Consider the following 12,174-nt stretch of genomic DNA (forward strand, 5'->3'; position numbering starts at 1 on the left):
CTTAACAAACAGTGACTTATTATTATTATTGTTATTAATTGACAGTTACCATGGAGATGAATTATAACAGTCTACATATTCATGTGATACATTAAATAACCAACTGTTTATATGTCTGTTAGTAAATGTTTTATTTCAAAAATAAACCTGAATGTTTCAATAATGTCTGTCAGTAATCATGTCCTTTTAGTCACTTCTGTTACATTTCAACATTTAGATCTAATTAACTGTAAATGCCAATAAAAATGAGTCTCAATACAGATAAGTTGTCACTGTGTTAACCACAAAAATGTTGGATCTCTGTTTAGTTGTCACTGTGTTAACCACAACTCAAAATGAAACTCTCTGTTTCAGAATGACAACCAACAGTGATCCTGTTTAGTTGTCTGTTAACCACAACCAACATGTTGGATCTCTGTTTATGAGTCTCTCTGGGGAAGAGATGCTCTAAAATGAGTCTCTCATTTCCCTGCCTCTAAAATTAATCTCTCTGAGGGACATGACACCAAAGCTAAGAGGTAAGATGATAATTTTATGAATAATTTATCAAGTTTATTCCCAAAATAAATAGCTATTTTAAGATGAATGCACAAACTGTAAATCGTTCTGGATAAGAGCATCTGCTAAATCAGGGGTTCTCAATCCGGGGTCTGTGGAGGTACTGCAGGGGTTCTCAATCCGGGGTCTGTGGAGGTACTGCAGGGGTTCTCAATCCGGGGTCTGTGGAGGTTCTGCAGGGGTTCTCAATCCGGGGTCTGTGGAGGTACTGCAGGGGTTCTCAATCCGGGGTCTGTGGAGGTACTGCAGGGGTTCTCAAATGGGTCTGTGGAGGTACTGCAGGGGTTCTCAATCCGGGGTCTGTGTACTGAGGGGTTCTCAACTGCAGGGGTTCTCAATCCGGGGTCTGGGGAGGTACTGCAGGGGTTCTCAATCCGGGGTCTGTGGAGGTACTGCTGGGGTTCCGCGGCCCTGACTGTACTGGTTTCAATGTACAATCTCCATTTATAGCTTATTTTTTAGATGACAAAACCACTTTGCCTCTTAATTATTGCCTAATATAATGGAATGCATATTTTTTAACCAATTGTGATGGTTATTATTACCAGCATGATTTTGACAATATAACTATTTATATCAACACACTCTTCACACCCGTTTAACAACTCTAAATAGCTTTGGCATAGAAGGCATCAAGTCCCTTGCCAATAATGTTTCCTACAACGTTGCATACAATGTTCATTTTCATCGAACACATATTACGCCCCAGATACCTTCAATTGCCCAATTTATAGCCATCCCCAATTTAGGATTATTTTTTAACAATATGATGTTGTGCTCCAAAACGAGAACTTGAAATAACATGATGTAGATAATTAAATCATCCAAATTAAAACATTTTTAGAAAAGAAGGTTCCTTATGGAGCCAAAAAGGCATCTATCACTTCCTTAGAATATAAAATCAATAAAAGTTATATATATTTTTGGGTTCAGTGAAGAAGAACCTCTAGAGTTCTGATCAACAAAAGGTTCATGTTTTGAGGATGTGAACCCAGCAGCCCTCCAGTGGTCAGATCAATTCCGCCCGTTTTTTCCAGCGCCCGGCTCGGGATTCGAACCAGCCACCCTTCGGTCACAGCTCAAACTCCAACCTGAGTTAATCTTCAGAAATAAACATGAGTTAATCTGCCAAAATTAAGACAAAATGCTATGCAGTTATACATAATTATTATACATAACTCATTGCCAAAAGCACAAGACATACTGTTGCATGTAGGTCTATATTATTTATGGATTGATCACATAGAAATATAAAAACATTATTATAAACTACTACAAAGCAATTACATGTGGCTCAGGAACCACTGACTCACTGCATTATTCTATAGTATTATCAAGACACCTGCTGTTAACTCTTATTCTTATTTAACAACATGATGTTGGTTGCTTATGGCTTATTATTTAACAACATGATGTTGGTTAACATACATCTAGTGGTCAGCCAAGTCGGCCTTATTTTTAACAACATGATGCCACCTTTGCTTTCCTGGCTTATCTTTTAACAACATGATGTTAAACATCTTAGCTTATTATTTAACAGCTGATGTTTCTGCACTTATTATTTGACAACATGATGTTGGTTGCTTATGGCTTAATATTTAACAACATGAAGTTGGTTGCTTATGGTTATTTTTTAACAACATATGTTGTTGCATTATGCTTAACTACAGAGAACAAACATGATGTTGGAACCAACTTATGATTATTTGGGTAAGTATCAACTGATTTGGTTGCTTCTTAACTATTTAAGAACATGCTGTTAACTCTTAATACTTAGGACAGCTGCTGGTTCATATTTTGGTTTCTTGTGGACTCTTAGATTAGAGGAGACACATGATGTTGGTTAACTTATCTGAACAGCTGCTATTATTTCATACATTATAGCCTGTGAACGAATGGCTTCTGAAAACCTTAAACTGTTAAAAAATAACATGTAACACAGGCGGTTGTTACTCTTAATAAGGAAGTGTTAATCTTAACTAATTAGACAACATGTATGATTTAGTCTTAGTTATTGCTTGTTATCTAACTACATTAGGACATAATCATGGCCATTTACTCCGGACATTTGCTGTTAGCATTGCTTGTGAACATTATTCATTTAAACAGGACATGGTATTATAGCTTATTATTTAAAAAATTACTGTTAACTCTTTTACTGTCATCTGCTGAAGATTTTCAAAACTTTGTGACACCTGATTTAACTCTTAATTTTAACACCTGCTTTTAAAATTTTATATTTCCTGCTGGACTAAATACTTAGGACACCTCTGTGTCTAAACTTAGGACACCTGCTGTCTAACTATAAATACTTAGGACAGCTGCTGAACTCTTAAAACATTTTAGAAATGCTGACTTTGGGTAGATAGGAACAAGCTGTTTATCTTTCATTTGGACATTGGACTCTTGTTAATGACAGCTGGAGGTTAAATATTTCTGCTGTCAGAGAATACCTGCTTTTTTAACTATTTTGCGTTATGGTAATGCTGTTGACCTGTAGTCACAGATCCCGGACAGCTGTGTAGATCCAGGTTAAACCAGCTATAATGTTACCATACCCTACATTAACAATCCATAACTATAACACCTGCTATTCCAACTCCTTATACTTAAAACCTGCTATAATGGCGATAACCTACATTACTCTTCTATTAAATAAGACATGAGTTAATTGTACATTATAGACAAATGTCTAACTTAGTTAAGAGTTAACAGCATTGTACTAACTAGTTAAACAGACACTGCTGCATGTAGTTAATTAGTTTATCAGCTGTCCTAAGTAGTTAAAACTTAACAGCAGCTGTCCTAACTAGTTAAACTTACAACAGTTTGTTACATGTAGGAATACTGACTCAACTGCTGTTTTCTTTAGTTAACAGACAGCTGTTAACTCCTAGAGACACCTGCTGTTAACTTAACTAGTTAGGACCTCAGCTGTTAAGTAGTTAAGACTTAGGACAGTCACCCAGCTGTCCTAAATGCTGTTATTCTAACCAGGCAGAGGGATTTCTTCTACTACTTAGGACACCTGCTGTTAACTCTTAACTACTTTGGACAGCTCCCAGGTGTCCTAAATATCTGCCGACTAGGTGGGAGGTAATTTACTTAATGCAAATAGGTAACTAGGTCATTTATACCCATAAGTGTAAAATGTCTTTATTTTCAGCACTTATACGACCAATTTGTCTACTCTGAGACACTTCCAGAGCGGCCTCCATGTTCTGCCTTTCAACCAGAAATGGAATGGTCCCAGATCTCAACATATTGAATGTAACCCCGTAAAGAACTGGAGAGGCGGTGTCCCCGTACAGAACTGTCCTGCACCGTCCCCGTACAGAACCGTCCCGTCCACGTTCGGTGTGGCGCCAAAGGATATTGCATGGTTACGCGCAGAGTGGACTGAGGTGATCTTGGGGAATAACGACGGAGTTTGTATATATCTGTATATATCAATGATGTTGCTCTTGCTGCAGCCAGGCGATTCCCTGATCCACCTCTACGCAGACAAACACCATTCTATATACTTTCGGCCCGTCATTGGACACTGTGCTATCTAACCTCCAAACAAGCTTCAATGCCATACAACACTCCTTCCGTGGCCTCCAACTGCTCTTAAACGCTAGTAAAACCAAATGCATGCTTTTCAACCGATCGCTGCCTGCACCCGCATGCCCGACTAGCGCCTCACCACCCTAAAACATGCGGTTCCTTCACCTTGAATATGTGGACATCTATAAGTAGCTAGGTGTCTGGCTAGACTGCAAACTCTCCTTCCAGACTCATATCAAACATCTCCAATCAAAAATCAAATCAAGTTTCGGACATTTCTATTCCCAACAAAGCCTCCTTCAAGAGGGCCACCATTGTTCCTGTTCCCAAGAAAGTAAAACTGAGCTATCCTACCGATCCTCGACTTCCTCGGCGTCATCATGTCATCTACAAAATGGCTTCCAACACTCTACTCAGCAAACTGGATGCACCCTATCACAGTGCCATCCTTTTGTCACTAAGGTCCACCTTATACTCACCCACCACTGCACTTGTATGCTCTAGTCGGCTGGCCCTATGTGAGAATGCTGTTCATATTCGCATTTAACACCATAGCCAGACCCACTGGCTCCAGGTCATCTACAAGTCCATGCTAGGTAAAGCTCCGCCTTATCTCAGTTCACTGGTCACGATGGCAACACCCATCCGTATCCTCATCACGGGCTCCAGCAGGTGTATCTCACTGATCATCCCTAAAGCCCACACCTCATTACAGGATGCAGGCCAACTAAATCATTAGTTCCGGTACAACTGCTGCCTGTGACTGGACGAGATTGCAACAAATCGCTGAAGTTGGAGACTTTTATAACCTCACCAACTTCAAAACATCAGCTATCTGAAACAGCAGCTAACACCGATCCTGCAGCTGTGGAACATAGTGGATTGGTAAAAGCCCACCCATTTTCACCTACCACATCCCCAGACAAACTGTTTTTATTTATTTACTTTTCTGCTCATTTTGCACACCAATATCTCTACCTGTACATGACCATCTGATCATTTATCACTCAGTGTTAAGCACTGCAAAATTTATTATTTGCCTACCTCCTCATGCCTTTTGCACACATTGTATATAGACTCCCCCTTTGTTTTCTACTGTGTTATTGACTTGGGACCGAGAGATTAATTGTTTATTCCATGTGTAACTCTGTGTTGTCTGCTCACACTGCTATGTTGGTTATTAATGCATTATCTTGGAACCAGCTACCATTTCGCAGTTCAAATGAGAACTTGTTCTCAACTAGCCTACCTGGTTAAATAAAGGTGTTCTCAACTGGCCTACCTGGTTAAATAAAGGTGTTCTCAACTAGTCTACCTGGTTAAATAAAGGTGTTCTCAACTAGCCTACCTGGTTAAATAAATGTGTTCTCAACAATTCTACCTGGTTAAATAAGGTGTTCTCAACTAGCCTACCTGTATTAAATAAAGGTGCTCTCAACTAGCCCTGGTTAAACCCTGCACATTGTTCAGTACTAGTTCTACCTGGTTAAATAAAGGTATTTCTCAACTAGTCTACCTGGTTAAATCAGTAGGTGTTCTCAACATTATTAGCCTACCTGGTTAAATAAAGGTGTTCTCAACTAGCCTACCTGGTTAAATAGAGGTGTTCTCAACTAGCCTACCTGGTTAAATAAAGGTGTTCTCAACTAGCCTCTGGTTAAATAAAGGTGAAATGACTCAAAAATAAAATAAAACAGTGTTGAGACACCTGCACATTTATACTGTTCAATTTCATTATTTTTTCTTTACGGTCAGGGACAGTATGAGTGTAGCCAGATCCTTTTCACTCTCTATCCTTGTTTCAATTTGTGGTTCACCGGATTCATCATCGAGACGAGACAAATGTACCCTGACCTGACTCAGTACTGGTCCTTACTCATTATTACCTCAACTACCTGGTACCCTGCACATTGATCCTAGCAGTCTGGTACAGCTATTAAGCTACCTAGCTACTCTACCAGCAGCATCCTAGTTATCCTAGCTAGTCTGGTACAGCTCCTTATAGCTCATTATTACTCTACCAGCAGCATCCTAGTTATCCTAGCTAGTACTGGTACAGCTTATAGTCTCATTAGCTACACTACCAGCAGCATCCTAGTTACCATTAGCTACCACTACATCATCACCGGCTGTCTGCATTTCTTGTGGACCGATGGAGCTCCCCAGTTGTTTACTGGTTCTCTTCCACCTGTTAAATGACCCAGGTGAGGCTTCTCCCATTATTCTCAACGGATGCTGGCTACCTCTGTCCGGTTCTCCTCTCTTCACTAGATGGACTAACTTTCAGTGTTTAAACCCTCTAGTCTCAATTACCGAACTTTGAATATTATTTTCAGGGGCCTCAATAGTCTCAGGTATTGAACCCCGGGTAAATAATCACTAGTCAGAACCTCAACCTCAGTATACATTCATTATAAAAATCATCTTAATATCTGATATTGTGAGTAAACAACCTCGAGAGTACTTCCAGCCCTCCAATAAATTACATCATTCAACCCTCCCGGTTAGAAATGTACCTCAACATCCCCCGGAGAAGGCAGACATGATTATTTGTCACCAGCCTTTTAGCGGGGCTGAAACTGATACATATCTTACATATCGATAAATTAAGTCATTACAAATGACACACTGCTTTAAACAATAAAAGCCATTAACTAACGTCTGAAAAGTCCGTTCTATTTGAATGAAACTCTTCTTATGTTTCCCCATCTGAGCTCAGAGTAGATGAGAGATGTAATGTTTGTCTCTGTTGTGTTGAAGTCCAATCCAGCAGGAGAGACCAGCCTCCCCTGTTCCCAGCTGTGTGTCCATGAAGAGTGACTGGTCTATGGGTCAACCTATAGAGTTTAGAGAGGGAGACTTTTCTACTGAACAAAGGTAAGAAGAACTCATGGGTCCTGGTCAGTGAGTTAAACAACACTGTCTCTAGTCATTTCTCCTCTCCCATTTTCCCATTTATTGTTGTTGTTTTCATAATCCATAGGCTAATCATTTTGTCCATTTTCATAGTCCTAAAACAATATTAAACAAACACAACATTCCCTCCCTGTGTGTGTGTGTGTGTGTGTGTGTGTGTGTGTGTGTGTGTGTACTCCTGGATGAGGAGATGTAATCTCATGTTTTGTCCACAGAAACCAACAGGAGAGATCAGAGTCAGAGATTCTCAGTGGTCAGTCTTCCCAGAGTCATCAAACAGACCTGGCCTCCATATTCAGTGTATGTGGTCCTGTTATGTACATTTGTTTTTGTTTACCTCAAGTAAAGTTGATCTGTCAATCATTCATTAATGTGTTAATGAGAAAGCATTTATTCTCTTGCTTAACTTATTTACTTTATTTATTTCAGATGCTTGAAGAGAAAATTATGACATTTGTGAAGAACGAGCTGAAGATGTTCAAGAGGATTCTTAGTCCAGAACTCCCAGAAGGCTTTGAGAGTCAGAAGCAGGATAAGGAAGTGGTGGACCCTGAAGATGAGCAGCAGGAGAGCAGTGCCAGAGAGGGGGCTCTGAAGATCACACTGCACATCCTGAGGAAAATGAACCAGAAGGAGCTTGCTGACACACTGGAGAAATGTAAGATCTGTCTGCCTCATGTTGAATGATGTTTTATAACATTTAAAAGCTGTAGCTAAAGTACAGCTAAAGTAGCTGTGTAACTCAATGATATTGTAGCAGCCTTAACACAACACCTAGTGACCTCATCAAGTAGCAGCAGGGATGTGTTGTGGTGATTAATTTAGAGAGAGAGAGAGAACATTAATAATACCATCAATAATACCAATAATAATATAATCAGTCACACCAGTCTGTAATGCATTATGAAAACATTTACACATTTATACAGTCAGTTAAGAGAATAAATTATTATAATGTACAACTTTATAACAGTCCTTCAATACTGTAGGTATTAAAACAGTAATATTAATATCCTCTGTGTTATTTCTAGATTCAGATGATCTTGCTGTGATTTGCCAACGTGAACTCAAATCTAATCTAAAGAAGAAGTTTCAATGTGTATTTGAGGGGATCGCTAAACAAGGAAACCCAACACTTCTCAATAAGATCTACACAGAGCTCTACATCACAGAGGGTGGAACAGGAGAGGTCAATAATGAACATGAGCTGAGACAGATTGAGACAACAACCAGGAAACAAGCAAGACCAGAGACTGCAATCAAATGTAACGACATCTTCAAACCCTTAACTGGACAAGACAAACCTATCAGAACTGTGCTGACAAAGGGAGTCGCTGGCATTGGAAAAACAGTCTCTGTGCAGAAGTTCATTCTGGACTGGGCTGAAGGAAAAGCAAATCAGGATGTCCAATTTGTATTTTCATTCCCTTTTCGGGAGCTGAATTTGATGAAAGAGGACAAACACACTTTCATTGAACTTCTTAATCACTTCTCAATGGAAACCAAACAATCAGGAATCTCCATCTACAACAAGTACAAAGTTCTGTTCATCTTTGATGGTCTGGATGAGTGCCGACTGCCCCTAGACTTCCAGAAGAACAAGATCTGTTGGGACGTCACAGAGTCAACCTCAGTGGATGTTCTGCTGACAAATCTCATCAAGGGAAATCTGCTTCCCTCTGCTCTCCTCTGGATAACTACCCGACCTGCAGCAGCCAATAAGATCCCTTCAGGGTGTGTTGACCAGGTGACAGAGGTACGAGGGTTCAATGACCCACAGAAGGAGGAGTACTTCAGGAAGAGATTCAGTGATGAGGACCTGGCCAGCAGAATCATCTCACACATAAAGACATCAAGGAGCCTCCACATCATGTGCCACATTCCAGTCTTCTGTTGGATTTCTGCAACAGTCCTTGAACACATGCTGAAACATAAGAGAGAAGAGATGCCCAAGACTCTGACTGAGATGTACACACACCTTGTGGTGTTTCATACTAAACAGAAGAATGAAAAGTATCTTGGGAAAGAAGAGACAGGTCCACACTGGAATAAAGAGAGCATTCTGTCACTGGGAAAACTGGCTTTTCAACAGCTTGTGAATGGCAATCTGATTTTCTATGAAGAAGACCTGAAAGAGTCTGGCATTGATGTTAATGAAGCCTCAGTGTACTCAGGATTGTGCACACAGCTCTTTAAAGAGGAATGTGGGCTGTACCAGGACAAGGTGTACTGCTTTGTTCATCTGAGCATTCAGGAGTTTCTGGCTGCTGTATATGTGTTCCTCTCATTCATCAACAACAATGAGAATATAATGAACAAACTGCAAACAAGTGACAAGTCTGAAGTTACTCTCTACAAGAGGGCTGTGGATAAAGCCTTACAAAGTGAGACAGGAAACCTGGACCTTTTCCTCCGCTTCCTTCTGGGCCTCTCACTGGAGTCCAATCAGAAGCACTTACGAGGTCTACTGACAAAGACAAGAAGCAGCTCACAGAGCCATGAAGAAACAGTCAAGTACATCAAGGAGAAGATCAGGGAGAATCCCTCTCCAGAGAGGAGCATCAATCTGTTCCACTGTCTGAATGAACTGAATGACCATTCTCTAGTGGAGGAGATCCAAAGCTACCTGAGCTCAGGAAGTCTCTCAGAAGATGAACTGTCACCTGCACAGTGGTCAGCTCTGGTCTTTGTGTTGCTGACTTCAGAAAAGGAGCTGGATGTGTTTGACCTGAAGAAATACTCCAGATCAGAGGAAGGTCTTCTGAGGCTGCTGCCAGTGGTCAAAGCCTCCAGAGCTGCTCTGTGAGTAAATAAAATGACATATAAGAACTAATCATCAGGAAGAAATATTCAGTTTAGAGAAAATGATGTATTATAATATGTATATAATATTATATTGAAAAACATATTGAATAAATGCATTGATTTTCACATTAGTATAACAATATGACCACTAAACAATTCTGTATACTCAATACAATCTAAAGCAGATGGAAGATGAATCTATATGTTGTTTTGGATAATTAACCAAATGCATCTGCTATAAATTGTCCTTCTACACTACTGGTGTTAAATTAACAGTGTGTTTGTGAAGTCATGATGATCTCTTTGTCAGGCTGTCAGGCTGTCTAGTCACAGAGGAAGGCTGTGCTTCTCTGGTCTCAGCTCTGGAGTCAAACCCCTCACACCTGAGAGAGCTGGATCTGAGTAACAATGACCTGAAGGATTCAGGAGTGAAGCTGCTCTCTGCTGGACTGGGGAATCCCCACTGTAAACTGGAGACTCTGAGGTCAGTATTCCTGTAGTTGGTCAACAAGTGATAACTGTTCACCAGATCCACATGTGTTTACCAGGCACACATAGTCCACACCATATGTGTTTGGACAGTGAAGCTTACAGTTTTAAATGTGGTGCTTTGCTCCAGCATTTTGGATTTGAGATACATTTGGACAGTACAGAATGTCACCAGCATTTTGGTTAATTGAGAGGAAAGCCTCTGTTAGAATGTTTAATATGGTAATGGTGAGAGGTTAGCATGTTTTGTTGTAGCCTCTGTTATTGGTAATGGTGAGAGGTTAGCATGTTTTGTTGTAGTCTCTGTTATTGGTAATGGTGAGAGGTTAGCATGTTTTGTTGTAGCCTCTGTTATTGGTAATGGTGAGAGGTTAGCATGTTTTGTTGTAGTCTCTGTTATTGGTAATGGTGAGAGGTTAGCATGTTTTGTTGTAGTCTTGTTATTGGTAATGGTAGGCCTCTGTTATTGGTAATGGTGAGAGGTTAGCATGTTTTGTTGTAGCCTCTGTTATTGGTAATGGTGAGATGGTTAGCCTCTGTTATTGGTAATGGCATGTTTTGTTGTAGCCTCTGTTATTGGTAATGGTGAGAGGTTAGCATGTTTTGTTGTCTCTGTTATTGGTAATGGTGAGAGGTTAGCATGTTTTGTTGTAGCCTCTGTTATTGGTAATGGTGAGAGGTTAGCATGTTTTGTTGTAGCCTCTGTTATTGGTAATGGTGAGAGGTTAGCATGTTTTGTTGTAGCCTCTGTTATTGGTAATGGTGAGAGGTTAGCATGTTTTGTTGTAGCCTCTGTAAATTTCTCACTCATTATTATTCATGATTCTTTCATGATTTTCTTAATCATGGCATCATCACGATTAATTTATTATTGTTTAGAAACATGTTATCTACTCTCTTAGACAGAAAAGTACTCCACTCATCATCCACCATTTTATTATTGGGCAAAACACAACGAAAAAAACTGCAAATTGTCACGCCCTGGTCAAAGTAATGTATGTTTGTCTTCGTTTATTTGGTCAGGCCAGGGTGTGACATGGGTTATTGTGGTGCGTTTTTGTCATGGTTTTTGTCATGGGGTTTTTGTGGGGTGTCTAGCATAGTCTATGGCTGCCTGAGGCGGTTCTCAATCAGAGTCAGGTGATTTTCGTTGTCTCTGATTGGGAACCATATTTAGGTAGCCATATTCTTTGAGTATTTCGTTGGTGATTGTTCCTGTCTCTGTGTTAGTTGTCACCAGAATAGGCTCAGTCACTTTGGTTTTTCTTTTTTCCTTGTTTTGGAAGAGAAGAGAACGAGCGCCATTCTCCTTGCGGAGATGGTGCAAAATCCATCAACACGGTCGGTCCCTGGGATTGGGCTGGCCAACACGATTCGGTTTGCTTGGATAAGGAGTTGGAGCCTTTAGGACGGGAAACTTTTGGAAGGATAATATTGATGGGGATTCTAAAGCTGACGGTGAAGGGCGTGTTTTGTTTCCAAGGCAACTTGTTGGAGGGAGCATACGACGTGGCACTATATACAGAGGAGAAACATGATGATATCCTGAGAAGGGCAAGAGCAGTGGGAGGTGAGAGGCCGATGAGCCACTATGAAATAACAAGCCTGGCGAAGAACAACTTTAGGGTTGTAACTGTCAACATTTACAACCCATACGTTAAGGACGAAGAGGTGAGGGCCTTTCTGGGGAGATACATGGATAACGTCTCCTCAGCAAGGCACCTCAAAGACTCCTTTGGGTTTTGGAATGGGAGGAGAAGCTTCCAGGCCCTCCTCAGGGAGGACCCAAAGGGACATGGTGGCTACCTCCATCCTCCTGCTATGTTCTCCCTGGGGGCTGACAGGGGGACGTTGTTT

The 12,174-nt window shown here is 40.5% G+C and overlaps 1 protein-coding gene across 1 annotated transcript; it reads left to right on the forward strand.

The window, feature by feature from the left end:
- Positions 1-470: 470 nt before the first annotated feature.
- Positions 471-10,461, forward strand: LOC121843290 (NLR family CARD domain-containing protein 3-like). The gene is made up of 7 exons (XM_042312883.1): positions 471-518; positions 6,868-6,984; positions 7,239-7,323; positions 7,453-7,681; positions 8,055-9,825; positions 10,139-10,206; positions 10,448-10,461. The coding sequence occupies exons 2-7, from the start codon at positions 6,917-6,919 to the stop codon at positions 10,459-10,461; spliced, it is 2,235 nt and encodes a 744-aa protein (XP_042168817.1). The 5' UTR covers positions 471-518; positions 6,868-6,916.
- The last annotated feature ends 1,713 nt before the right edge of the window (positions 10,462-12,174 follow it).

This window comes from Oncorhynchus tshawytscha, unplaced genomic scaffold, assembly GCF_018296145.1.
Source record: "Oncorhynchus tshawytscha isolate Ot180627B unplaced genomic scaffold, Otsh_v2.0 Un_contig_2748_pilon_pilon, whole genome shotgun sequence".
In the NCBI taxonomy this organism is placed as follows: domain Eukaryota; kingdom Metazoa; phylum Chordata; class Actinopteri; order Salmoniformes; family Salmonidae; genus Oncorhynchus; species Oncorhynchus tshawytscha.